The sequence below is a fragment of the Oculina patagonica genome, chromosome 11 (assembly GCF_052425735.1).
Source record: "Oculina patagonica isolate OP01 chromosome 11, crgOcupat, whole genome shotgun sequence".
Lineage (NCBI taxonomy): Eukaryota > Metazoa > Cnidaria > Anthozoa > Scleractinia > Oculinidae > Oculina > Oculina patagonica.
In genome coordinates this window covers 6,297,497-6,324,672 of record NC_135768.1, presented here as the reverse complement: position 1 = coordinate 6,324,672, position 27,176 = coordinate 6,297,497, and the positions used below count along the sequence as shown (strand labels likewise).

General features: G+C 39.7%; 3 protein-coding genes across 3 annotated transcripts in view; 1 reads left to right on the top strand and 2 right to left on the bottom strand.

Annotated features, from left to right (window-relative positions):
- Window positions 1-21,108, bottom strand: part of LOC144629967 (uncharacterized) — a 31,779-nt gene extending 10,671 nt beyond the window's left edge. Inside the window, exons 1-24 of the mRNA XM_078488224.1 lie at window positions 20,863-21,108; window positions 19,113-19,201; window positions 18,152-18,327; window positions 16,322-16,656; window positions 15,495-15,644; window positions 14,741-14,958; window positions 14,124-14,272; window positions 13,531-13,576; window positions 13,149-13,288; window positions 12,390-12,593; window positions 11,664-11,738; window positions 11,181-11,326; window positions 9,907-10,010; window positions 9,309-9,379; window positions 8,391-8,492; window positions 7,321-7,456; window positions 6,473-6,654; window positions 5,654-5,803; window positions 5,036-5,062; window positions 4,569-4,695; window positions 4,222-4,350; window positions 3,471-3,662; window positions 1,758-1,781; window positions 1,589-1,660 (exon numbers count right to left, since the gene is read on the bottom strand). Coding sequence (XP_078344350.1) covers window positions 1,589-1,660; window positions 1,758-1,781; window positions 3,471-3,662; window positions 4,222-4,350; window positions 4,569-4,695; window positions 5,036-5,062; window positions 5,654-5,803; window positions 6,473-6,654; window positions 7,321-7,456; window positions 8,391-8,492; window positions 9,309-9,379; window positions 9,907-10,010; window positions 11,181-11,326; window positions 11,664-11,738; window positions 12,390-12,593; window positions 13,149-13,288; window positions 13,531-13,576; window positions 14,124-14,272; window positions 14,741-14,958; window positions 15,495-15,644; window positions 16,322-16,656; window positions 18,152-18,327; window positions 19,113-19,201; window positions 20,863-20,869 — 3,051 coding nt within the window. The 5' untranslated portion in view covers window positions 20,870-21,108. The remainder of the gene's footprint in view (window positions 1-1,588; window positions 1,661-1,757; window positions 1,782-3,470; window positions 3,663-4,221; window positions 4,351-4,568; window positions 4,696-5,035; window positions 5,063-5,653; window positions 5,804-6,472; window positions 6,655-7,320; window positions 7,457-8,390; window positions 8,493-9,308; window positions 9,380-9,906; window positions 10,011-11,180; window positions 11,327-11,663; window positions 11,739-12,389; window positions 12,594-13,148; window positions 13,289-13,530; window positions 13,577-14,123; window positions 14,273-14,740; window positions 14,959-15,494; window positions 15,645-16,321; window positions 16,657-18,151; window positions 18,328-19,112; window positions 19,202-20,862) is intronic.
- Window positions 1-27,176, top strand: part of LOC144629976 (uncharacterized protein RP689-like) — a 137,665-nt gene that overhangs the window by 1,397 nt on the left and 109,092 nt on the right. The window lies entirely within an intron of this gene.
- Window positions 1-27,176, bottom strand: part of LOC144629971 (BTB/POZ domain-containing protein 7-like) — a 70,775-nt gene that overhangs the window by 24,103 nt on the left and 19,496 nt on the right. The gene's annotated exons all lie outside the window — the stretch shown is intronic.

Sequence of the window (27,176 nt, the reverse complement as noted above, 5' to 3'; positions counted from 1 at the left end):
AATGTTTAATCTGCAAACTTTACTAACACGTCCGGTCAAAGATCTTGGTGATGAAATTTGCAAACTGGCATGTATCTATGAAAGCGGGCAATCGCTATCGCTATTTTTGTATTATGTTACATGTTATTTTTTATACAACTTTCATTTTGTACAATCCATTGATAAATTTACAGGCGTAGTAGTGACAGATGTGTGAAAATTTAAAAAAAGAATGCATATTAACGGCGAATTTCTAATCACCTGAAAAGACTTATTTACTTCGTTGCGTGTTTTATTTTAGCAGGTGCAAGGTGTATTTTTGTATTGCCTACATTAAAATTATTAAAGTTTTAAGCAATTGCCTAATGTTCCTCGTAAAGTCTAAGTACCATTATAGTAATTATGTCTTTAAACGTATTCTCGACTAAACTATTTTGTAACTAAGCTTATGTATGTCTATAAAATATGCAAATAGATCACTGGAAGTTCACATAAATTATGCATGGACGCCAATGATGGATGTTTAAACTCTTTCAGCGCGACCTTGTCGTCCCCCGCAGTGCGGCTTTTTTCCTGAGGGCATTCAATCAAACAGTCACGCTTTATTCAGGCTGGTACAGTTAACTCCCACTATAGCGGACACCTTCGGGGCCACAATTTCGTGTCCGTTATAGGGAAAGTCCGTAGTAGCGCGAGTTATTTTCAATAATACTTATTCGCCGGGACTTCAACTCCCATCCGTAATAACGGAGTCTTCGTAATAGCGAGGTGTCCGCAAGGCGGGAGTTGGCTGTAAAGGGTTTCTGCGTGACGTCGCGTGGTTTGAGCAAAATGTTAGAGCGTGACACGTAAAACAGCTCCAATCTGCCCGAATTCTAGCCTGCGTTGTAAAGAGATTAGTTACAGTGAAGTGACTGAAAAACGGCAGGGACGGGACCAACACCAGGTGTCCGTCTTAAAGAGGTGTCCGTTAAAAAAGAGTTGACTGTAAACCCCGAGGATTTTGTGACACGTCCGGCTGCAACGCAGGCTACCCGAATTCTCAACCCCAGTGCTTAGACATCTGTCGTCATATATGCATAATGAAGGCACCTCAGTCATGCGCAAAAGAGAAGAGCTCTGGAGTAGAGAATGATTGGCAAGTCTACCCGTCACCCCTGAATTGCCAGTATGCTAGGTATGCGTAATTCAACCGGAGTCCGATATTTGCGGGATTTCAATCAGAACTTTCCGCTGAGGGTCGCTGCGAAGTCGAGAAAATTTAAGGATAATCTTCCTCAAGCGACGCAGACGCGAATATTGTCATGCAGCGCGCGGGGGAAGGAGAGGAAGGTATGCCAAACAGGTGATAGCCTGCGAGCAGGCTCTCTATTCGGACGCAACGTGAATCTCTCTTCGAGCGCCGAAGGCGCAAGTTTTGGCGAGCGAAGTGAGCCGCTGGGCGAGCTTTTTCGCTCGCCCGCGAACACTCGCGGGATCGCGCTTTCGGCGCTCGAACAGAGATTCACGTTGCCCCCGAATAGAGAGGCTGCTCGTAGGCTAAACAGGTGAACCCCGTTTTCCTCCTTACGGAGAGGATCTGGGTCGGAGATCTTCCCCCGGTTCTTACCTGTAGCCAGGGAGGGGTGGCTGAGTCCAAGAAACACTCAATGATTGCTTCTACTTTTCGATTTAGAGAAACCTAAACAAGAAAAACAAGAAGTGTTCATTGCAGGAACGTAAATTGATATTTGCGAAACCAAACAAAGATATATATCAAATTTTAGGCACAAACTTACGTCATCCATGTAGTTGAATAGTTCCTGCAGACAGAAAAAAAAAAAATTAGGCAAAATCCTTTCTTTCCCAACCGTGTCTTAATAAACTTTTATCCTATCCTATCCTATTTTAAGGTCATTGCCCCGAAATAAAACTGAACATAGATTTTTAGCCAAACTTCGCCTACTGGTTTATTACTTCAAGGGAACTTAAATTTTGAAATAAAAAAGGGGGGTCACCAGATTCGTTTAGGAGCAGGAAGGCCATGTATGTTCCATATAATTCCTTTATAATTCCTCTGCGAGTACTAACAAAGTACACTTTTTTAGCGATAATTTATTTTTCAAACACATGAATTGATCTGTTTTCATTTTACAGAAAGAATTTGATCGCTACACCAAAAATATGAGAAAAAATTGATAGGTCACCAGGCTCGTTTAGGAGAAAGTGACAATTTACTTCTCTCGCGGACTAAGCCGCATAGAAAAAAGCCGCCATTTTGTTGATGTGCGCGCGCTAATTACGTGTAAAATTCTGCGCAGTAAGGATGCGCAATGCAATACAGGGCAATGACCTTAAGTATCAAGTGGTATATGCAGTAGAATCTCGACTTCTCGAACCTCCAAAGGAAACCAAAATTGCTCCGGGAAATAGGGAGGCTTGAGAAATTGGGGGTAGAACGGTTTTCACTTGAGTGTCGAAAGTAAATTGCGTTTGCTTTGGTTTTGCATTACTACGCTTAGTGATTGGCTTAAAAATCTCGCGCCACTTTCTCAGCCAATCAGAACTAAAACCAAAACCAATCGTGACACGCTCGCGCACGGTTTCCCGCGCTTCGTGCCGGCTACATGTATTTGCTTCGAGTTTTGATTGGTTCACTGGATTGTCTGTGTCCTTTGTGATTGGCCAGAGTAATTACTTTGGTTTTGGTTTTACGACACTCAATTGAAAACTGCTCTAAAATTACAAAGTACTATCGAAAGGAAACGAATATTGATTCGAGAAATCGGATCGAGTTTCGAGAATTAGAGGATCCAAGAAATTTGGATTCTATTGTAGGACTTATAAGAGGCATCGAAAGGAATTACTGTAATGAAGGAACTACATGTATATTGCGAATAACCAAAAGAAAAAATGTTTCAACTATTCGTGGTTTTCGCAAACATTTCGCCCAAATTATGGCTTTGTAGCGTTTTTCATAACCGAGTTATTGCAGAAATAGTATCTGGAAAATTACTGGGTATTTAGGAATGACTGAATATAGCAGCCTTAAAATTAAACATGAAGCAAAGTAGATTGGTTCTATCATCAATATCATTCGCTTTGACTTCGTAGCTAATAAGTTCTAAATTCTTTTTTTGGTTTGATGATTTAAAAAAAACCATAAAAATATTCGTTTTGTAGCAACTTAGAGACAAGTTCATCCGGGACATCACAAATTTTATAATGCTTTATTTGGGAGGGAGGGAGCCAGAGAGGGAGGGAGGGAGGAGGAACGGAGGGGAGGAAGCAACGAAGGAAGGAAAGGGGAGGGTGAGAGGAAAAAAGAGAGGGAGGGTGCTAAGGATGGAGGGAAGGAAGGAAGGAGGGAGGAAGGGACGGAGGAAGGGCACGAGGGATGGCGAGAGAGGAAGGAAGGAGAGGGAGGGAGGGAGGGAGGGAGGGAGGGAGGGAGGGAGGGAGGGAGGCGGGGGGGAGGGCTGTTCTCATACTAACACTACAGTGTTCCTTACCTTAAACTTCTGAACTTCCAAATAGAAGATGAGATCGTTCTCCAGGCGAGGAAATCCATCGGGTTCGCCGTGCGTTTGCAAATACCGCCTGAAATATTCCATTTTAATAGAAAGCCGTCCGTGCATCGACTGCAGAAGAACTTTCTTGAAGTTGTCTTTGTCATCTTTCGTGGGAGCTGATCGCCCAGTGCTCTGAAAGAATGAAAAAAATATATAAAAAATAACAAGAAACAGCTGAAAATTTAGTCTCTCTGTTGTTTCGTTTGCTGCCGGCCGTTATCCGAAGAAAATAACTTTCCGTGACGACCTAAATTGAAGCGTGACAAAGGAAATTCAAAGTTACATTAATCTTACTAATTTTCGCGCGTTCTTTTGATTCCGCGAAATTTTGGAAGGCGAATTTTGCGATTGCTAGAAAAATTAAAGCCAAAGTGTATGAAATTTTGCGATTTTGTCAGTGTTTTATTGCTCAATCGTCAAGGAGTAAGGAACTACTGAAAATATACAAAGATGTCGTTCAATGTAACTACAAGAAGCCTGCAAACGGAAACTTTGGTGATTGTACTAAAGAGGTTTTGGCCAATTTACTAGGTAAAGAAAACAATCAGAGCTGAAAGGGTGCCAGTCGAAAACAAGACGGAAAGATTTTTCAAAGGTCGATAGTGGCAGTTCCAAACATTTAAATTTTAAGAAAATAGTACGCGCGAAAATTAGTAAGAATAAGGTATCACTCTTCGGCTGTTAAACTTACCTTAGTTTTCCTCGCTCTTCTTCTGTATAACTGCAGGAAACTCTGTGAGCTGTCAAACGTGTCTCCTTTGTTAAAACTTCCTGGAGTGTTCGGTGTTCCCTCGCGCCGTCCAGCGGCGTCTTGCGCATGCTTAAACGAATACCACAGATTGTGATTGGTCAAACGAATCATAACTCATTGAGTCATTCTCGACCCCAGAGCACTTCTCTTTTGCGCATGGCTGTCGCCGTCAGTCACGTTCAAAAGACAAGAGCTCTGGCGTCGAGAATGTCATCGAGTACGAAGCAAAATTTCATCATGAAAAACACCTTCAAGCATCATGACAAAAAATTATTGAAATATGTTACCTTGAAAAAACTCTTGAAGTATGTCTGGACATCGCTTAGAACAAATTGTTGGGCCTCAGTGAAGACTGGAGATGTGGGTCTCTCTCCTTCGACTTGGCTGAGTAGAGATTGGGGAAGACCTACCGACCTACATGTACGCATAAAAATATAGCACATATAAATTGAGCATCAGAAATACACCTCTTTCCAAAATGGCCGAAGAAACCTGTATTCTTTTGTCTTCATGTCAATTGGCCTTCATGGCCTCGTTTTAATCCAAAAATTCTTTTGACTTCTGAAGATGCGATCGAGGCCACGAAGGCCAATTATCATGAAAACAAAAGAATAATGTATTTTCCGCCATATTGGAAAAAGGTGTATACCCTTTTTCACACAATATAAAACAATGTTTGAGTATTTAACTGTACCCGTGCAAAAGATAAATGTAATTATCAGGAAAATAGATAAAAATAAATACCAGTAGTTACCTTCTAGATGTGTGGTCGAAGTAAGTTCTGCAAGGAAAGACAAAAAAATCAAAATTTGAATTACATTACATTAGGGACGAACGCGAATACGAGCGAGCACCCGCGCCCGGCACCCACGCTACTTGCAACTCGTGGCTTCACCGCTCGTATATGGCACTAGCTTGCTTCTGCGTTCGTCCCTTAAGAGCAAAAGAGAGACACCCTCAGTCTGGCAGACTGTTCACAGCCCTCTATTTTTTCGTATTTTTTCTTCGATCGTTGAACACAGGAAAGAGCAGCGAGTAAACGGACGCCAGCGCAAAACGGGATGCGCTTCGCTCGCTCCCTATCCACACTCCCCGTGCTTCGCGCTCGCCGATTCTCTCGCGTTTTTTGCGTTGAAAAATAGAGAGGCTGTGAACCGTCTAGCAGTCTTGGTATAGTGCTACGAAGTCAGCGAAAGGAGCGAGCTGAAAACTGTCGGAAAGACGAGCCCGTTCTAGTTCTTCTTGCCCAGATCGCGCTCTGCTCGCTCCGTTCCCCCATATTTTTTCTCCATGTCTCACATGCCAGCCTGTTTGCATGGATGCTAAAAATTAAAATAAACTTGGCCGCCCAGAAACGTCCAAAACTCCTTACTTGTAAATGTGCGTAGCTTGTTGTGTTTTCTGCATCTTTTTCGCTGGTAAAATAGCGTTGTATTGTTCGATCTCCAAATACATCAACAGTTGGTTCAACGACTGCCTTCCCTCCATGTTTTGAACATATTGTTTGAAGGCTGACATGGTCCTGGCAAAAAAACGAATATTAAATATACCCATAAAACAAACAATAATATTCTCTGTATTAGCAAATTGTAATCTTTTCAGTCACAAGGTCAAAATCATTACTAAACAAAGTGGTTCTAACTTTAAAGTTTCGGATAAAACCTGCGTGTGTGACAAGAAAATTCTCTTGTGTGTGACCATTGATATGAAAACTGTTGAGCAGTACTTTCATGTGGTACTGTGTATTATGCTGTACAAGGTGGTTCTCACTTTTAGTCTGTGGATAAAACCCTAGTGTGTGACCATTCAAATGAAAGCTGTTGAGCAGTACTTCCATGTGGTACTGTTTATTATGCCGCACAAGGTGGTTCTAACTTTTAAGTCTGTGGATGAAACCCTAGTGTGTGACCATTCAAATGAAAGCTATTGAGCAGTACTTTCATGTGGTCTTGTTTATGATGCCGTAAATGGTGATTCTCAATCTTAATTTTGTAGATGAAACCCTAGCTTGTGACCATTCAAATGAAAGCTATTGAGCATTACTTTCAAGTAGTGTTGTTATTATCTGCTGTTTGACAAAATGGAATTTGAGATATTGTTTAGTTTTTTAATTTCAGTACCCCTTGAGGAGTGAAAGAAATTCGTGGAGTTTTTCATACTCGTTACAAGCCAAGCTACTCATCGTTCTTACCCTTTATTCTCTACCACGTCCACAAAATCCGGAACAGTAGCTTTAGCAGGTTCACCCTGTTTCTTCTTTTCACTATCCGACCCTTCGTCATCGGAATCGGCCGCCTTCTTTTTCTTGGCGTCAAAGGAAACATTCTTGGATGGTTTGGCTTTCTTTTTTGGTTTTGCTTTCGTCTTTTTAGCCTACGATTGAATGACACAGTTATTTAAAATATAAGAAAGGTTAGACTGTAAAATCGTTCGAATTTCAGCGTGAGTAGGGGCCGCTGCACAATCTTGAATACAATTCACTAGAATATTCAGGCTTAAAAGTCCAGTGCCCTTTCAGGTAGAACTGAATTGCAGTGCGGAAAATTAAGCAGCTTGGGTAAACACCTTTCTCGTTGCACTCTTAATCTATCTTAACACCCGTGACACTAAGAAAGCACCCAACGAAAACGTATCTTTAGTTTTCCTCAAGCTATGCAAAAAAATACCTCGTGTAAATTAGAACACTTACACAACAAGTTTCTGTTAGAATCTAGCAATTTTGCCTCCGACAACAACTGAATTTTAAAAGGAAAACTCATCATTTAAAATCCCTGACGTTATACGTCACCTTGAATTCTCGCGCACGGAGGGAAAAATTACGCCACAAATTTTGCACCAAAAATAACTTATAACAATATGGATGGTTTATGGACTGCATCTGAAAGAACATGTTACGATTCTACTTCAAAACCGAAAAAATACGACTTTTTAAAGTGAATCAAAAGATGCGATTTAAACTTTGAGTTTCCTGGATTTTTTTTCTACGTTTTCTAACAAAACTGGCGGCCAAGTTGTACTTGACGTGGGAGAGTCGTGTACCTTAGTCGGTGCTGGGAGGACAGGTCTTGTTGGTGATTCAGTTCGAGGCGACGAGCGGCTGGCGTCGATTTCCTCAGCCATTGTTAATGATGTATACAGTCGCCTCTGCCTCTGGGAAGGCGTGGAACCAGGGTGTCTAGAAAACATTGTGATAAATAGCACATTTGCACGATGTCGTCATTTGACTACAACTACCAGAATTCATTTCGCTTTTCTTTTATTATTCAAATTTTGAATCCGCAGTGGGGTTTGAAAAACAATTGCTCTAATTAGAATGATAAAAAGAAAAAACGAAGGATTCTGGTAGTTGTAGTCAAATGATGTCATCATGCAAATCGCCTATTGTGATAAATTGGGCATTGCATTGTTTTTAAGTTAGCCGGAGCAAATGGACGTTTTGCTTTGCGCGTTCAATTGTATCCCCGCTCAAGAGGCGTCTGATCATGTGTTTTCGACTTGAAAAATTCCATATATACTGCCGGATGACGTAGGTACATAGAGATTTGTGTAGTGTCTTTCGTTAGTCATTACCTGGGCACAAAACTTCTCAATCCACTCCCTCTCGTTTTCTTTGAGCGATAGTTAACTCGACCACCCCTCATTGAGAATTATATGGCAGAGAATGCGACAATAATTGTGCTATATTACTGGTTTGTCGGTTAGTAGTAGTGGAATAATAATAAATACATAAACACTGCCTGGAAAAAAGGGGGGGGGTGCTGCATTTTTGCCAAGACTGTACAGTGTAAAGGAGAATAAATGGAAACCTAAAATAATGGCCCTGTTTTGTTAAAACTTACTATACTAGCGCTCAAAGGGGTGTTATTATAAGAAACACGTGATCTAGATTTAAAAACGTTAACGTCCGGCAGACTTTCAAATTCGGCCCTTGTGTTTTGGAAAAATCGCTGAAAACTAATCAAAATTTGGTTTCCTTTCAACAGCTCACTTGATATCTTCATGTTGGTGTTCTAGACACATTTCGTGTTTGTGCAAAGATAACTAGTCATATAAATTTTAGCACTGTTTTGACGCACAGTGCACCCTTAAAAAAAGTTCACTTGGCTTACCTTTTCACCCAGCGCCCCGAAGAAGGCGAGAAATAACGACTCTTGTCTTCAGCCTTCTCACTTGATATCATAGACGCGCGGTCGAAAGATGTTTTAAAAGGCCTGGAAAAAGAAGGACCCAGAAAGGTTCATTCTCGTCCCCATAGCCCTTTCGTTTCTCTTAGCCGGCTGAGCCTTGGCACGAGGAAACGAAGGGCTCTGGGGACACAGGATTTCCAGTCCTATATTCTAGGACTTCCGGTCTTCATGTATGCAGTCACGACGTTTCAAAAGAATGTATGAGAGAGCCCTTACGATTTCGACTTCCGTTTAGGGAATTCTTTGTTCCAAACAGCCAATCAAAAAAAATTCGAATTAATTCAAAAATCATGTGTCCCCAGAGCCCTCCGTTTTCTCGTGCCAAGTTGGCTAAGAGAAACGAAAGGGCTATGGGGACGAGAATGAGAAAGGTTAAGAGTGTAAATACTTCTCATTTAATACTGTAACAGTCTTCATATAATAATTGGGACCTTCAGATCGGACTACGAGTACGACTTTCGATTTTTAATCCAGTTACATTCCCAGAGCACATCTTTATTCAAATTTATAAACAAAAGATTTGAAAAATGGAGTCTAGAGGTTATAACAAGTGATGACAGCTTTTAAAGCTTGAACTTTTATTTTAAATAAATGTAAAATGGAATACGGTGTACAAATTTTGTTACAGAATACAACAGATTATGATGTATTCCTAAATCCCAAAGTATGCTTTTACGCCAAGGGTAAAAAATAATTCTTTTATCTGTTTTCTTTTCCTTTTCTAAAATTCCTCTCGCTAAAGAATCTCTTTTTTTAAGATGATCTGGTGGTTATTTCTCATGACTTGCCTTACTAAGTTTGTTATAAAAAGGTTAGGAGAAGTTAGGGAATAAAACATACTTTAGAAATGTTTCCTCTTCGTATTGCTTGAAGGCTTCCCAGCTAGGCTCGAGTCGTTTGATAGCATGGTCCTGTTAAAAGTGAGGGGCAACGTTAGAAATAAGTAAAACAAAAACCTTTTGACTTATGTAACTCTGCAGGCAGAGGAAAGGATTGAAGAAGCTTCCAAAGCTCGGGGTTGCATTTTTCGAAATGCCTTATCAACGAAATGGCTTTCGCATGAATTTCGCGTCTAATTAAATCACGTTGCAAATAGGAATTGTTCCTTGTCGTTGGATAACGATTTTTTTGCAAGTTTAGAAAACGTTTCACAACCTAGGGAGAGATTTTTTTTAACATAAACTCTGAGTTGCAACAAGGTTTTCCCGGGACTTCAGAGAGATCATTATCTGAGGAAAATTCTTCTTGAATATTTTTGGAGATGAAATTCACAATAAATGCTTGGTTTATCTTAGTACGCACCTTAAACCACATTTCAGCAAAATGTCCCGTGACAGAAAAGGTCGACATTTCAAGGATTCATGAGGGTGAATAACACCAACAGGCGTCGATTACGGATACAGACAAAGCAACCATTCAAACGTTAACGTCTACTTACCTGAGCCGGCCTGAAAAAGGCCAGCGGTAAATCGTTGGTGGAGTGGAGTATGCGCTCTAGTCTCTGTCTCTCTCCTTGAGGAAGTCCAATACTCATGCCAGAATCTAGATATCAGAGAAATTTCACCAATTTAGGGCCGTTTTCTGTGAGTTGTCAATGCTACGACAGATATTGATGAAGTTCAAGAGAAAAGAAGGAAGCACCCTTTAATTTTAACCCTTAATATGCTAAGTCCGGATTATTCCGGGATTTGGAGGAAAGGCCATTCAACCACTTATGATGTCACCAATTTACACGTCAGCAGATGTTTGTGACGTGCAACTTATAGAGTTTGGATAGATCTTTACACAGGAGTGTCCGTCTTGACTATTGACTGCATTCTGACAGAGCTAATCGAAAAAAAACGTGATCAGTTTTTGGTGTAAATTGGTGCTAAAACAGGCCAATATACCCGTACTTGATCATGGTCTCCTTTCCAGGGTTTTCCATTGATTAAGATCAAAACTATTCAGGCCAGTAGAAGGGGTGCACAGAGTAAAAGATAGAGAGAATAAGAAAGTAGAGTAAAACGAAAAGGAAAGGAGCAAGGAAAAAAAATCGGAACGGTTCAGCAAAAAAAAAAAAAAAATGCGCCAAGTAAAATGTTGTACATTTTTACATGGAAATTGCATCAAAAACCTACTGCAGTGTCAGAAAGTGCATTTCTAGCAAAGTTTAGAGAAATTTAGCACCGTAGAGCCAAGAAAATCGATTAACGGTTAAAAAAACCCCCTGTTTTTTTGGAGAAGTTTCAGCATATTAAGGGTTAAGTGTGCCAACTACGTTTTTCAGCTAAATAGATTGATCTCGAGAATATATCAAACATCGAGAAAAGAGTTGAAAATACAAAGAGCAGCGGAGTATTTTTGACGAAATTCGAGGTGTTTGGATAGCCGATGAGAAAATGTCTCGAGTATTTAATATATATCTTCTCAATCGAAACAAAGGCTACGGAGTAAACGGAGAAATAAAATCGTAAAAATCTATACTTATTAAGACTTGGTATCCAAACCTCCTTCACGGTTATGATTCGTTTTAACTTGATGAATTTTTCATTTACATAGTCGGAGACGAAATCCCGCGGCAAAACCGGTCTACAAAACGACTAATCACTTATGAAGATTCATTCTTTGAACAGCGCAGGTATAAAAGCAGCTTAACAACAAAAATAAAACAAAACAATCAAATAAACGAACTAATAAACAGAACCAAACTTAAGCTAATTCTCCATTTACCGTTAGCGAGGTACTTGTTAAATATCGCCCAAGCATTGACCAGTCTGAGGTACCGGTCACCAGACCTCTTCTCTGCAGCGTTGAAATCGGTCACATCCAACCAGAAGAGAAGTGAGGACAGCAAAGACATGTCGTCCATGGAATTACTGCAGATTTAGAGCGAAATAAGAAACGTTTAGTTATAAATTAAGACCTATACAGTTGCACATACAGAGGAATCTTGATTTCTCGAACCTCCAAGAAAACGGAAATTACTTCGAGAAATCGGGGGGTGGGGTGGGGTGGGAATTGTAGTGTTCGACTGACTGAAGCATATCAAGGAAAATGGCTTTAGGTTTAAGTCATCCGGAGGTTCGAGAATTCAAGGGTTGGAGAAATCGGGACTCCAGTGGACCATCTAAAAGTTTTAACTGTGTTGTTATAAGAAAACATATCATCCCATTAAGAATGTTACTCAGATTTTAAGGTCTTACTAGCTCTTACTTTTCTAGGTAGCATTTGAAAGGACAGCCAGCCTCTTTTTCGCCACGAAGAGCTGAAGTAAATTGCTCCTCATTCCTACGAAGAAAAAAAAGAGATAAAAACTTGTATTTATGAATTCGGTTAATATAAATAAAGACGAAAACAGCCATGTCACCATTTTGCTGAATTGTTCAGTTAAGTTTCTGTCCGGTTCTAGAGCAAAGTAGCTCAGTAGTAATAAACCTAGTGCTACAACGATTTTCACTAGAGAGTCGAAGGTTATTCTCGTTCGCTTTGGTTTTGCATTACTACGCATATTGATTGGTTTACAGAAAAAGTTTAAACCTTTGCCACTTTCTCAGCCAATCAGAAGTAAAACCAGAACCACTGCTTGACTGAATTGTCTGTGTCTTTGGTGATTGGCAAGAGTGAGAGAGAGCGCAGCCTCGCCACATACCCACAACACAACCGTTATTTTATTGCACAATACCACTCGAAATAATGTCAGTTTGTACCACCTTAAGCACTTCTGGTACTAAACGTCACTCAACAGGCCTTTCAGAATTAGAAAGATCAAGGAAAGCTGAGCCTACTGAGTCGAAAAGGAACAATTTCTTCAAGTCAAATTTCCCTTAATTTGAGTCCACAGATTAGCTGCTTATTGCTTTCTATAAATTTTATATGATTTTTTTAAGGGAAATTTTGATGAAGTCAATAAGTCACATATTGTTCATAGCTGACACTTACACTTCTGGTATTCGACTCAGTCTTCTCCGCGCGGACTTGTTTCTATTCTCCTTCACCATGATGTCACGGTCCCACTGCCGTGATCGAACAACCTCTCGGCACCATTCTCCCAGCGGTGGCAAGGAATGAGCAAACGAGAGCGTGGGAAAGAAACTTAAGCCTGACGGTGGACGATTCAGGTCATTGAACCCCATATACTGGTCTCTGTGGAAAAATGATAGAGAACGTCAAAAAAGGTAAAGTTAATTAAGATTGTGGGAGAACGAACGAAGGGCCATATTAAATGAACAAAGGCGAGAGGGGACGAACGAATAAAAAGAATGCGAAGGAAGAGGGGAACGAACGGACGAACGAACGGATGGACGGACGGACAAACGAACTAACGAACTTCTTGTTAGTTTTAGAGTTTGACACTGTTCGAAAAACAACTGAAGTTAAAAAAATAGAAACAGAAAAGTTCCCCGTAAAGTCTACACTTACTTTAATCCTGGACAACTGGGCGATGTAAAAGGACACCAAGAAAACAGTTGCCATCAAAAAGGTTTGAAAAAAAAATCAATCAAATTACCTTGTCTTTAACAATTTTGAAACTAGTTAGAGAAAGGAATTGTATGGTTTTAGATCGTTCTTGATGTTCATTTAACTACCTTATTATAGGAATATAACGAAGCATTTTAACAACGCGAACAAAATTTACGCGTAATAAAATTAAGAAACTTGATAAACTTAATCTTGTCTGTTTTTAGTTGAGTGCCTTACCCAAAGTCGCTGTTTCTTTCCACGTGAACAAGGAATCTTGGGATCCAATAGGAACGTAATCTTCTGAGCATGTCATACTGCGTTCTCGCAAAGAGGTCCTGTGTCAGGCCCCCATGATATAGTGCCCTTTCGATCTGTTCCTTTAATAACATGATAAACTTTGTTAAAGCTACTCGTTTATACTGAAATTAAAACAGACCTGTACCAAAGTGGGGTTTAGAGATGCGTTGAAAATACGCGGCTCTTCGTGATGAGTATGGAAGCTCCAGAAATACCTACTTAATAGCACAAAAGTATAAAGAAGGTATTGACAATGGTGAGACCTTTCCATTACAGCCGTAGCAGCAGTGGCAACAACAACAACAAAAGATAAGCGGTTTACCTTTGCGTCAACTGTCAGGAAGTTCTTGTACTTGTCCTGGATTCCCCTGTCCAAAACAAAATGTATTTACGTTAATTATCGGATTCATGACTGAACCATCAAAAGCTGCTCGCTCTTTATACGGAGTATTTCGCAATCGTTAACTATGTTTAATCCAGGAAAAGCGTTGTAACTGAATTCGAATCGGGGAGAGGGTCTCCCATGTAAAATTGACGGAGGTGCTCAGCGTACCTTTTAGGGTTAAAATTTGTGGATTGCTGTAACTAAAATGACCGCTGTTAGAATTATCGCGGTATATCAAGCTAAAAGTGTCCCCGAAATTATTTGTCAGTCAACTGATATCAATTCTATTTAGGCCTCATTCATGATTCAACTCAGCAATAAAAGATAAACATTTAGTTTGGAAGATGTGCTGTTTCAGAATTGGTACCTCTCAGGGGTGAAAATGAATTTGAGCCACGCCCTCCAAACGAGATCCTGGTAGATTTTAGGGGCGTTTTCAAGGTGTCCGACGAGCACTCCTTCAGTTGTATATGGGAAATGTCACCCCCCCCCCCTCCCCCACCCCTATGTTATCAATAACTGTTACCTACCTGAACAGTCTTGACATTTGTTCCCGTAGCGTATCCTCTGGTTCAGACTCTAGACTATCTCTGTACCGCTCAGCGTCCAGCCAGAAATTAAACAGATGTTTACCCGACGTGTCCTCGAGGAACGTCTTGAAAAGTTCCATTCCTTGCAACTGAGAAACAGATAACACAGAAACCCAGTTTCATCGTGTTGAAGTTAGTACACACTAAGAAGCCGTGTTACATTCATATGCTGTAAAGCTTTAATAAATTGACTTTTAGGCCTAATAAGGCGATCTTTGTTTCCTGGTTGTTGTTTGATCTTCTCGTTATCGTAAACGTATGGACAAATAAATTATACGATATAAAATTAATAGTATCTGTGCCATATAGCAACTATAGTAGTATGAGGGATACATATTGAATACGGTAAAAATGTTAGGGTTCTCGGGTTAATCACCCCTCCCCCCCCCCGTCCCTCATCCCCAACAATCACCCCGTTTCTTTTCAACTTTGTACTAAAACTATTTTTTTTTAAGCTCCTTGTAGTTACAAATTATGTTTTTAACTTGGATGAATTTGAAAATTCGAAGTGTAAACAGTGATGCAAGCAAGATCTTATAAAGGAAATGCGTTCGTACCGAGCCCAGTACTTCTCTCTTTAGCTCCTCGATGGTTATTTGATGCTTAGTTGTGATGTTTTTGACATCAGCCTCAGTCTGAGCTTCATCAAGCTCGTCCTCGTCAAATTCCACCACGGCACCGAGTTCATTATCCGGGATATCTGATAAGTCGTCTTCCGGTTCCGGTTCCTCTGTCTCTTCCGGTCTGATTTTCACATTCTCGTTGAGTACGGGTTCTTAAGAATAAAGATTGAAAATGAGTCCTGCGTTACTTGCATGCATCTTTCCTCTTTTTTTTACAGCTTAACAAAGCTTACTTTGACTACCTGTTAAGATAAAATACTCAGCGACTGCGGTCATTGTATCATGTGTTCTCGCTTTTTGATTGGTTATCAACTCATTATATCGCTATCACCAAATACGGCAAATGGACTCGTCAACTTAAAATTGAACATTTGAATTTGCTGGTCGCGACGAGAATTTTCTTGGCCCAAAAATGCTGATGTCTTCCAAATTGTACATTCAAGCTCTACGATTACTTTTAATTGTTCATTCAAGCTCTACGATTACTTCAGATCTTCCAGTTCAATTATTTGGTATAATTTTACAGAACCTGCTCCTTTTGAGAAGATTATGCTAGGGGTTTTTTCGGAAGAAAATTATGCTTGCCGCCTCCATCCCTCCCCTAGCTTCCAATGACTTTTCATTTAAAATCGCTTCACTTGCGTTTGGCAAGCAAAAATCACCCGCTCACGGCCGTAACACAACATACCTGAATAACTGCGAGTAATGGCTTCATCTTTAAGCGTGACACTTTTAGCTCTTGACTTGCGCTTTTCGTGATTTATTTCGTCCTTGTCGGTTTCGTCGTTTGCGTGAGTCACGCCTTCGCCAGCGTTTGGTTCCTCAGTGGTTTCATTACCTTCAAGAAAAAAGTGTAATAATGTTTGAGAGCGTTTTCTAGATTGTAACTTGCGGCGAATTCGTCTTCATACCCGTCTGTCGCGAGACAGAAAGACAGGCAGAAGCCTTACTCCTTTCGCTTTAATCCGGAGTGGTTAGAAAGAACGTTCATTCCGCTGGAACCTAGTACCTCACAACTTACAAGAAGTAGACGTTGGAGTTGGGGGTGAGGAGGAGGAGGAGGAGGAAGGGGGACAACTCTAACAAGCAGAATTATGTAGCGATGAAGGTCTCCCGCAAATTCTGAGGATCCTGAAATATTAGTTTTAGTTTTACCAGCATTTTTTTTGTTCCCGATTCCAAGTAATTTCTTTAGAGTCTCTGAGAAATTATCCAGCTTTCCCAATTGTTTTAGAGTTTATCTAATCAGTTTTAGATTTAACGGTTAAAGATAGAATTAATTAAAATCTCTGCGTTAGAGGAGCCAGTTGGCGCATCATTGCTGGGGCTTGATACCGGTTTCCGTGTAGCCAACGCCCTAACAAAAAGACCACAGGCCTTGCCTCCCACAAATTTAAGATTTACATTTCGGTCAAGTCAGCAAATGTTGCAATGTTTCACTCATTCATCTAGTTTCTTACACTTTTTAACTGATTTGTCCACTTAGAAGTAAATGAAATGCAGTATATTCCTCACCTTCTATCTTTTCTTCCGGTTCCTTGTTACTTTCACTTCCGTTCTCTTTGTCATGGGTTCCTTCAGCCTTCTGCCCCAGACCCAAATTCATCATGGCAGGCAAGCTTGTTGCACTACCCAATGGCCTCCTTCCAAAATGCCGCGTTAAAATTCCTGGCCAGGACTGGTTTGAAGTACGACTGGATGGTCGTGCTCCGTTTCCAACGGGGCTAAATATTGTATAACTCGTCGCCCGGCTGTAGCCTCGAAGACCCCGGCTGCTGACACGGGCGGTCCGAGTGTCGAGCGTGCGCAAAAGGAGACGGCAGAGCTTGTATTCGAGATACAGACGGGTTCTGGAACAAACAGAGTTGAAAGAAAAAAGGCGTTACGAGAGCTGAGTGTTAAAAAAAAAGAAATAGTGATCCGTAGATCCGAAGACAGTATAGATAAGAAGGCCGCCGCTTTCCCGCCAAAAAGCGGGGCGTTTTGCGTTTGTATGGCTAACGCTGTTTAGTAAAAGAAGACGAAGAACGCAAAAAAAATCAATATTAAAAAAGTAATGTTAGAAGAAATTAATTATTCAACTTACAGTTACAACAGAACCTTTGAGGTTAAAAATAACAAAAGAACAGAATTTACAAAACGGGCAGCTCTGTCTATTAATTTCCCGCCAAAAACTTCTGGTAGTGTAAACGCCCATTCCTCCCAGCGAATTCAAAGCCGCGTACATAAAAACTTTTTTTGTTTCACATAGAAAAAGAAAACAATTTAATTTTATTCATTTGAAACCTGCTCTTATTCTCTTCACATAGAAAGATAACCAATTTAATTTTATTTGTTAAAAACACATATAAGCAGCGAGTCAACGTAAAGAGAAACCTTTTGAGAGAAAAACAGTCAAAATAGCGTGACGTACGCGGGACGTACGGTGCCGCCGATTTCCCGCCAAAATTTCACCCACTTGTTGCTGCCGCCAAGCCGTCGTTCGGATCAACAAGAAAGTGGAAAGGACAGGCGTTTGCTCGCATTTATAAGCTTTATTCTAAAGGTGAGACAATTAATCATCGTTTAAACCTTAATATTAAACTTTTTACCTTTTTAAACCCGTATTTAGGACTAAAAATCTTTCACAAGCTTAAATTTAAAACGAAATTCGCCGACGAGGGACAGCTCACTGTTTACGAAGATACAAGTTGAACATGTCTTGAACTTTGTAAAGAAAACTCTAGTATCGGTTCTTGTTATTCTAAACAGTCCTTTTTCTTGTAAAATTGTTGTAGCTGTAATTATTTAGCTTTTATAAAAGGAGATTATAGATATCACTCTAAACGAAAACTAATTAATTGGCGGACATTTTGAAACGGTAGCTGTGGTCATTTATAAAATTTATTGTGTTTCCTCTTGCACGAAAAAATCTTAACTCTACTAGAATTAGCTAAATAAGACTTACCTCCAATGGGCTAGAAAGACAAGTTAAAATGGAATTTTTTTTCAGGCCGGGCATTTGGGTCATGTACATTTGTAAGAAATGTTAACCATCCAAAATAAGCTACAAGTCGCTATATGAGTTGAGTTGTGATTGATAATACTAAGAATTTCTTTCAGTTAATAATGCTATCACCCTTTCAACACGAAAGATCAATGCAGTTGAGTACGCAACTTAAGCAGTTGTGAAAAGACAGCCTGAAAAAAAAAATCAGGCTTGAGCAGGATTGGAACCCATTACCTATGCAATACCAGAACATGTGTACATGTCTCAACTGTGATGATCTTTCATGTGTAAAGTCTATTTCCCAGAATTCAAATATATGGCAATTCATATATTCCCTTTCCTGTTATTATCCTTACTTTAAAAACAAGGGCAGTCTTTCTCTTTTCACCCAAGCAATGGACTTCTCTCTCTGTTTCGCATCAGCCTCTGCATCTTGACTTGGTTGAAGTTGTTGGAAATCAAAGTCGGTCTTTCCAGTGAAATCCTTGAAAGTCCCTGAAAGTGAGTCGTACTGCAGGCGCTTGATGAAAGCCTGATAATTAAATAACAGGTACGTCATTAAATTAAAAATAAACTTAAAGGCGAGTTTAAGACTTAACTATGAAAATGTCAACATTGCAATTTATATACTTCTATGATTAAAAAAAAACAACAGGGTAATTTTGTCACCTAGAAATTATAATACATGTAAAATGATAGTCATTGTGTCCATAAAAAGTGCAAAGATAACAGGAGACATCTGCATGCAGACTTTTTACACCCCAAGGTCTGCCACACCTTATTTAATTATCAGACATTTAGCTGAGTACTAGAGGAGAAACATTGATATAACTTGCCTAATACATGGTCTGAAGTGTCAGCTGGCTCCTCACCCTACCTCCCCCCCCCCCCAAGAGGCCTTGCCAGCACACACTGGAAGGAAAGGGGCTAGCAAGGAGATGGGCGTCACTTCAGACTACCAAATGCAAGGTTATTTAATATAAGAGTCTGGGTCCAAAGTCCAGGTTTGTGCCCATGAGAAAGACAAGTTAGTGATGTCAAACCCGACCCCCTCCCCCCACCCGCCCCCCTCTGAAAAATTATGGTGGCCAGGGAAAACACTGCAGCACCATTTACAACTGAGATTGACACACAGCATTCTATAAAGGGGTTATCGTAATATCATCATCATCAATCAATCAATCAATGATAAACTGAAGTACAGTGTAACCTATTCAGTATGTTGGCAAAAGGCACTAGCTTCTAGCACAAAAAGGTATTAGGTATTAGCATGCTTCTGGTATTAGCATGACAAATTATTATTTCAAGTATACTCACCGGTAATACCAAAAAGGCGTTAAAGTACTCCACAAAAATCTCATCATATGCCAATCTATCTTCAAGAGTTTCGTCAGTAATTTTAAGCCCTAGGGAGAATTCAAGGTACCGGTAAATGTGAATTTTGATTTTAGAAAAACTTACAGCAACAGTCACTTACTGACATCCTCACCTTGCCAAATGGCAACTTGCAACTTAACCACATGTTATTTGCCAGATTTAAACTTTAACATAGATGCTACAGTCTCCATCAGTGATCAGGTGAACACGATGAATCCAGCATAGAATATCAATTCTTTTTAGTTATTTTTACTCATTTCTTTTACTGTTTGCTTTGAGAATTTTGGTAGTTTAAGGTCAAGTTGATGCAGTGGTGAAAAGCTCTGGCAAGCTTAATTATAACTCTACTGGTTCTCTAATGTAGCAGTCTCTATTGCTTTGGAGGTTTGGGGCATTTGTTCCTGTTGTCTGTTCCATTGTTCTCTCGAAGGGTAGCGAGCCATTCATGTAAGACCTTACAAGAGCTGCTTCCCAACCCATTTGAAGAGTTTCCTTATTTCACATGACGGCTTCACTATGTATTGATACTGTAAGGAGAAATTAGTTCTTTATCTCCCTTGGAATAAAAGGATATCAGAAGATGCTCAAGTGGCAAACGAGATGCGCCAATATAACATGGCATTGAGTACTCTAAGAAATTGGCACCATTCTGGTGCATGCGGCACGGGGAGAAGCATGCATGCAAGGTGGTGGAGCTATATGAAGACGACTGGGGACGAGTCAGATGCTCGTCGTGGGCTAGAGACATACCACCCAATCTATTCTCAAAAGAAAATAATGTTTCGCAGATATGGCTTTCAACTTTTTTCGACTGGTATCTGGGTGTGTGTGTGTGTTGATCTAACTGAATGACAGGTGTACAGCTGCAAAGTGATTGACAGGTGTCAGATGTAACATGAGAATAGCAGTTGGTGGCATGTCTGACTGTTCTAGTATTGCAGTGACACAGCTCAGAGGTGCTACATTAAAGAGATAAGAGGTATCTTCCTCCACCTCCCATGGATGTCTTTTAAGTATTTCAGTGTCAGCTGATCTGCCGTATTTTGTAGATCAGTGCCCATGTGGCAAACAGATGACCCGACAAATCAAGGAAACCAGCATTTTCAAAACCAAAGAATCAAGCGAAAAGAATCACCCTTGAACGTTCTGCCTAAATTACATAAAATATAATTGCCTTCCTGTCAGGTATCAACATCAAAGAACTATATAAACAAAGTATTAACGCAACATTTTCAGTAGTTGTACGTGTCAGGACGGATATACGAGGAAATATTTTTGACAACTAGCGTTTGAGAGTAAATTCAAAATTATCCACGATTGGAAGGGGAATTTTAAAACGGTCTATACCTTATTAATATAATGAAATGATATCGACATTATGGCTAATTAAATTTCAAGACGAAAGAGCGTACGTATGTTTATGTAAATACACACTGATAGATTGTATATGAGTATTATGATCGTGATGAGCTATTAGTATATAAATGAATATAGCTCTAGATCGCTAAAAACCTAGATTCTATCCATGTTTCAACGCATTGTCTCTTCAAGTCATAGAAATTCAACAACAAACGTATTTTAGCCGGAAAATCACGAAAGATTCCACGGAATCGAAAAGTCAACTCAGCCAGACTTGATAAGCGATCTTTAGTCGCCCGCACCGCCTGTATCTTGGCACGAACAGACTCACCTTTCATGATCGTTAAACGTCTCTTTGTTCGCTGCGATTCTTCTGTTGAAGATCTCACTCATATTTTACACGTTTTAGGCACTATCTATCGAGCAGTTCATGATTCTAGCTTCTTGGTTAACTTCTCGGATGTAGTCCACGCGAGTCCGCCACTTTGCATTTGTGGGAAAGGTCATGTTGTCAAGGTGATAGGAAGCTTTATTGTTTTGCGGCACAGAATAATTAATCGCTTGAGTTGATTTATGAAATTACCATCAATAATTAACCCGCTCTTTGTGTTTGGAAAGGTTTGATTTTCGTGATAGCGTTCATTTCCTCAACCCTTTTCATATTCTACGTAAAAAGATTTTACATTCTACATTCAAAGATGTAAGCCAGGGTACATTTTTTGAAGTTTTGCGTGACGCGTGATTGGCTGCGTGCAAAAATGAACGCGATACGATACGCGAAAGAGTGTTTATGCGTGCGCGTGAATTGGGCCAACATAGAGCGTGATGCTTACGATACGTGTTACGATACGTGTTGCGTGATTTGCTAAGGGAGCGCATGTGTGAGATGGGAACTAGATGGGTTATGTGTGAAGCGTTAATTTGCGAGAACACAACGTGAAACGGGATCGCGACTCCCGTTTAACACAAGTGCCAACTGAAGAGGCCTTTCCCGTTCTTCCTCATCTTCCTCCATCTTTTCTGCAGAACGTGTTAAGACTCAAGCTAGGATAACCATGAAATATTAAACATTAATATTAAATTGGCCTTCTTTTACGAGGGAAATTTCTATGTCGGCCGCCAAAACTACAGAAACTAAAACCAAAGGAGAAGGTCGGTCGGTAAACCTTCTCACTCACCGAATTTATGTATATGTTGTGGTTTAAATTTTTCCTTGGTTTAATTTTTTCAAACCAGTTTGATTCCTTATATGAGACATCGAAAAATAAAAATCAAACTGGTTTGAAAAGTTCTAAACCAAAGATCAATTAAAACCACAACAGATACAAATACATTTGCGACTGTTATTTACTCATCCGGATCGCCGTGTTAAGCATTAAAAAAAAAATTGAAAAAAAGGAAAACTTCTACCTGCCTAAATTTCTAAGACAGTACAACCCAAGACAGGAAATGTTTCTTGTAGAAATTTAACTATCCGATTACTAATGGGCTCCTGCATATTACAGCAAGGTTGCTTGGAGTTTGCATTGAAAGGGGAAAAGGGAAGGACAAGCTTAGTAGTACCTTCCTATACCTCTTTCAATATTTCGGCTGTAGACAACAGGGTCCCAAGGGGGATTAGGGCTCCCGGCCTGGGCTCCGGCCACCTCCCCGCCACCCACCCCTCGCTCTTTGGGACCTTCAGATCGGTCAACACTGCTCGTGATCAAATTCCAAAGATGGATACGTGACTGGTAACGTCACGAAAAGTAGTTCTACGAATTGTTATTTCAGACAATCGCAAACAGAAATCACGGAAACTTGTCTCGCACAATGACGTCACCGAAAATTTCCAAAACACGAATCGTTCCTGGTTATATACATGTACTCGTGACAATAAATTTCACAGATAAATGAAAGTGAGAATTGGGAAACACACAACCATTTGTCTTCAGTTTTGTGGACTTGGAAACTGTAGATCGAGTAAAAAGTAATAATCGTGACACTTTTTAAAACAGTTTAACTGACACCCCATTGTTCAGCTGCATGTGGGTTTAAAGGAGCAATGTCACGATATTTTAAGTCATTTTTCTGATTACTCTCGAATTGAAAGAAACCTCAAAATAATAATTTTCTTAATAGAAAAACTGCAATGAAGAAATAAAAACCCAAAAATAAACAAGGATAGTTTCGAATGACGAAGATTAAGACGGATTTCGAACGACAAACTTGAAAAAATTTGCAAATTTTTTCAAGATGCATTGTCTCCTACTCACGACAGCTTACGTGACACTATAGACTTTGATGTTTTATAATTTCTTTTTTTTGCCTGAGCGCAAATTCTGACAGATAAAGCGTAGAAATCTGATTACTTCTGTAGCAAAACTGGAGGAAAAAATTTGAGTACTCCTCTATCATTCCGGGTGGTCAGGTCAGAACTACATTTCCCGCAAGAAGGCCGTAAAAATAAGACTCTACACTACATCTATTGTTATTCAGTCCAAGCAGTATTATGACTTTTAAAAGTTGTTAAAGAAAAGGAGAAAGAATTGAACAACAACAATTACAAGAAGGGATTTTAAACTGACAATTTTAATCAATTAATAAAAAAATGTTGATTGGCCAGGTGCAGGTCCAAATATTGGGCCAAAAAAACTTTTGAACTAAAAATCGAATTTGCTGAACCCGGTTGCGTGCAAGAATAACAGTAAATGTCGCGCTTTCTTGAATTGCACAATTTATTGCGGACCTGACGTCTTTTTTTGACGCACGCAAACTTCATCAAACTTCTTTCACTTAACTCCAGTGACCCCAGATTTTTCATTTTCCTTCAGTACATTTTCTTTAGCGTTAGGAAACTTTTGTTTGAATATACAGAGTCGTATAATCTTTAGTAATTTTGTTTCTTTTTTGTAAGGAGATATCAGTATTTCTTATTGAATGCGAACTGACTAAGCCGGTTGATGAAAACAAACCAACGCCACTTTATCAATGCTTGAATGCTTGACTACTCTGTTTAAGTACTCTTAATTGATTCAAAGAGGAAAACATCGTCTTTATATTGGACTGTGACTATTTCGCAAGTTATTTCTTGTCTTTATATTGCCCATGATACGAGCCTTGCGCAATCTTTTTTTAAAAATACTTTTTTTAAATAAACAACTTGAAATCGTCAATGGGTTGTTAGGTTCTGGCTACCTTATTACATAAAATTTTCGCGACATGTTAATGTCATTAATTTCCCCCCATACGCGATTTTGAGGTGCGCGTATTTCGCGTCACTTAAATTTCGCGATTTTGCGAAAATTTTGTATTTTGAATCACTTTAATTTCGCGTTTTTTAATTAAGACACAATGCGCATTTCCTTAGTAATATTATTTGACATGTACTTGAATAAAATAATGCGACTTAATCAACTGAACAATAACGTCAAATTTAACAAAAAAACACAACTGCGAGGCTAAATGTCAACAGTAACAACAGAGCAGTTCTCACAATGTCCACAAGAAGTTCATGCTTGTACGTGAATAATTGTTCTTGAGTCGATTGACCACAACATCCATTTACATTGAAAATTCCTTCCTTCACGATCAGTGGTACTAAACTCATCCTTTCTTGATTATTGACATATAATGTGAGTCACTTAATTTCCGCGTCATGTTATGTTCGCGACACTTTTTGTTCGCGTCACTTTAATTTTTGCGATTTTTTTTAATCGCGAAATTAACGTGTCGCGAAAATTTCAGGTAATACGGCAGACATTGTTGTGCGTCAGCATATATTTTATATACTAGAGTTTCCCTAATGGTCGCGGGTCGCGGGTCGCGGGTTTCAAGTCGCGTGTCGCGGGTTTTAAATCGCGGTTTGTCGCGGGTTTAAAAAGTCGCCCAGACTTCCAAACTACTCCGCAGAGCTCCTCATCCTAGAGCGACACGCTCACCTCCCCCTTTGCCCAGGCACCGATCCACGAACAGCATACGCCCCCATACCCCACTTCGGCTCTTTTGTTTCTCGCTCGACCCTTCTCCCCTTGTCGTTCTCTCCTCCTCACTTGCAATTGGGAGTTCGTTCTCGCAGTTTGGGAAGTGTTCGACTTTTTTCTCCCGTTCATACGTAGTTCCTGAAAACGCGATCATTACCGCGTCTTTGCCCGGTTTAATTTTGTTCTCTGGATAATCATTCTATTGAAACTCGCAACTTTTTAACACGCGACTTTTTTCAAACCCGCGACTTTTTCACCCGCGACTTATTTAACCCGCGACACGCGACTGACCCGCGACCCGCGACCCGCGACCATTAGGGAAACTCTATATACTAGCATTACTAGTAAATAGTTAATGATTGCGGTCGACTTTGCGGTCACACCAACGCAGTTAACTGCAGATAGTTCTGCCGATAAGCCTATAGACGTAAACTTAAAATCAATTCCTGCTTGGGCAAAAAGTTAGTTTGTATTGTTCTGGATCACCGAGGCACAAATTTCCCAGCTATAGTTAGAGTAAGCAGAGAGAAGAAGTCACATTCGAGAAATAGCTCACTAAAGTTATCTCTGTCAGTTAACTTTAGTTAGTAGTCGGCCGTGGTGTGACCACAGCCCAGTCAGTGATATTTATAAATAAATATGGAACACTCATTGGCAATCTTTCCCGGCGATCAATACGTGACCAAGCTCGATGATGCTTTTATTTGGATTTCCTAATAACTGGTCACTCATGATTGTCACGGCGATTTTCAGGCTATTTGATCAGTGTGGGTATGTGTATGACTTCCAAGCCATTATATCCGACATTTTGTATTATTTGGTCAGGGAAATGTTACTTTAATCAGGAAAAGTCAGGAAAGAAAAACTGATGTCTGTGCTAACCATGACAGTTCATATATCACGCTTGAGGGGAAGAGAAAGAATTGTGCTTTCCATTTCATTTTATTCCTTCAATTATTCACTTTGTTGAATGAAATATAGTTGTAAGAAAGGAATTTTATCTACAGTTTCGCACGTGTTATTTTATATGTAACTGATCAAACAATTACTGCTTATCGTTTCTTTACTGATCCCTTATCATTCTATTTTTCCGCATATTCAAACGGACGCAATACCACGTTGTTTGATACGAGAAAATATGCAAATTAGCTCATTTAACTTGAAATGTCGAGTGGAGGGACGATTGCGTAAGGTGACATTTCCGACTACTCTGATCATCACAAAGGCTGACTGACTTCCACAACTGTGGGATCCAAAAGTTCTGCTCGAGTGCTTCATTTCCTTTAGCAACAGTTCCGTGTCTCCATAATAAAGTTTTCTCATGTAAGTTATGCATACTCGGATAGGATGTCTCAGAGGATGTCTACGTGCGTGGGTTGCACGAGAACGTTGAAAGGAATAAGTGGCCGACATGAACTCGCTGCCAAAACGAAATAAACTGTAATAAATAATCAGATCCACTCTTCTTCCTTCAGTTCTATACGGTTTGAATTTTTTTCAGGACTTTTCTTCTTCGTCCTTGAACAGACTATTGTATCTACAATTAGGATCAGGATATTAGTTTATTTACAAAGGACAGTCTGCCAACACGCGTTACGCAACACTGCGCACAACAGCTTTTCATACATTACTGAGTTTCCACTGATTTGCATATAAACTCAAAAGACAACGCGAAAAATATGAGCCGGTAATACACTGCAGAACAGGGCAAAACGATTTCGCACTGATTTTCCATCCACATGATCTAATTCGCCAGTTAATTCTCCGTGTTATTGTACAAAACAAATCGACCACATTTTCCCTTGGTCTACACTCTTATAGACCAGAGAAATGACGCCATAAAATTACGGCAAGTATATAAATAAAGTTATTATTATTATTATTATTGTTCTTCTTCTTCTTCTTCTTCTTCTTCTTCTTCTTCTTCTTCTTCTTCTTCTTCTTCTTCTTATTATTATTATTATTATTATTATTATTATTATTATTATTATTATTATTATTATTGTTATTATTATTTGCCTAACGGCTTGTGGGCGTCCCACTTGAGTAAAAAGCAGTCCCCTTCCAATCACTGTAGGCAACATTGCATGCGACAAATTTTACGGTTGTAGATACCACCACGTTCTTCGCGCTGTTCCCAATTTAGCGAACGCCTGAATCCATGGAAGAGCCGAGGTAGATGCAGAAGACGTGCAGCATTGTGCACAAAATATTGCGTTGTTTGTCTAGGTGTTAATATTGGTGGAAATCTAGAAAGCCCTGTGTCTACACAGCTGGATTCAAATTATATCGATCCACTGGACTGTTTAGAAAAGAGAAAAGTTTAGTGTTACAAAACCTTAACGATCTTGATCCTTTTTATCCCTTGGTTCAGCTTTGCTTTCTCTCGCTGGCTTATTTTTCGCTTCTCGTTTAGCGAGCTAAGAGAAAGGGGGGAAGCTCGTAGTCTGTTACAAAGGAATACTAAGAGATAAACAAATTAATTAATGAGAGGCGTTCTTTGATACCTTAAGGAGCTAATAAAGAAACAGAACTTGAAATGTAATTTCCCTTCCCAAGTTTGCACGGTGCTACTAGCTTGTCAGTAGAATACTAATTAGGAAACACCTTTTCAGGCATAAGTTGTCCATGTCTTTTCTCCCATCTCAACCAATGCATAGCACTGAAAAAAAACCACACAAAA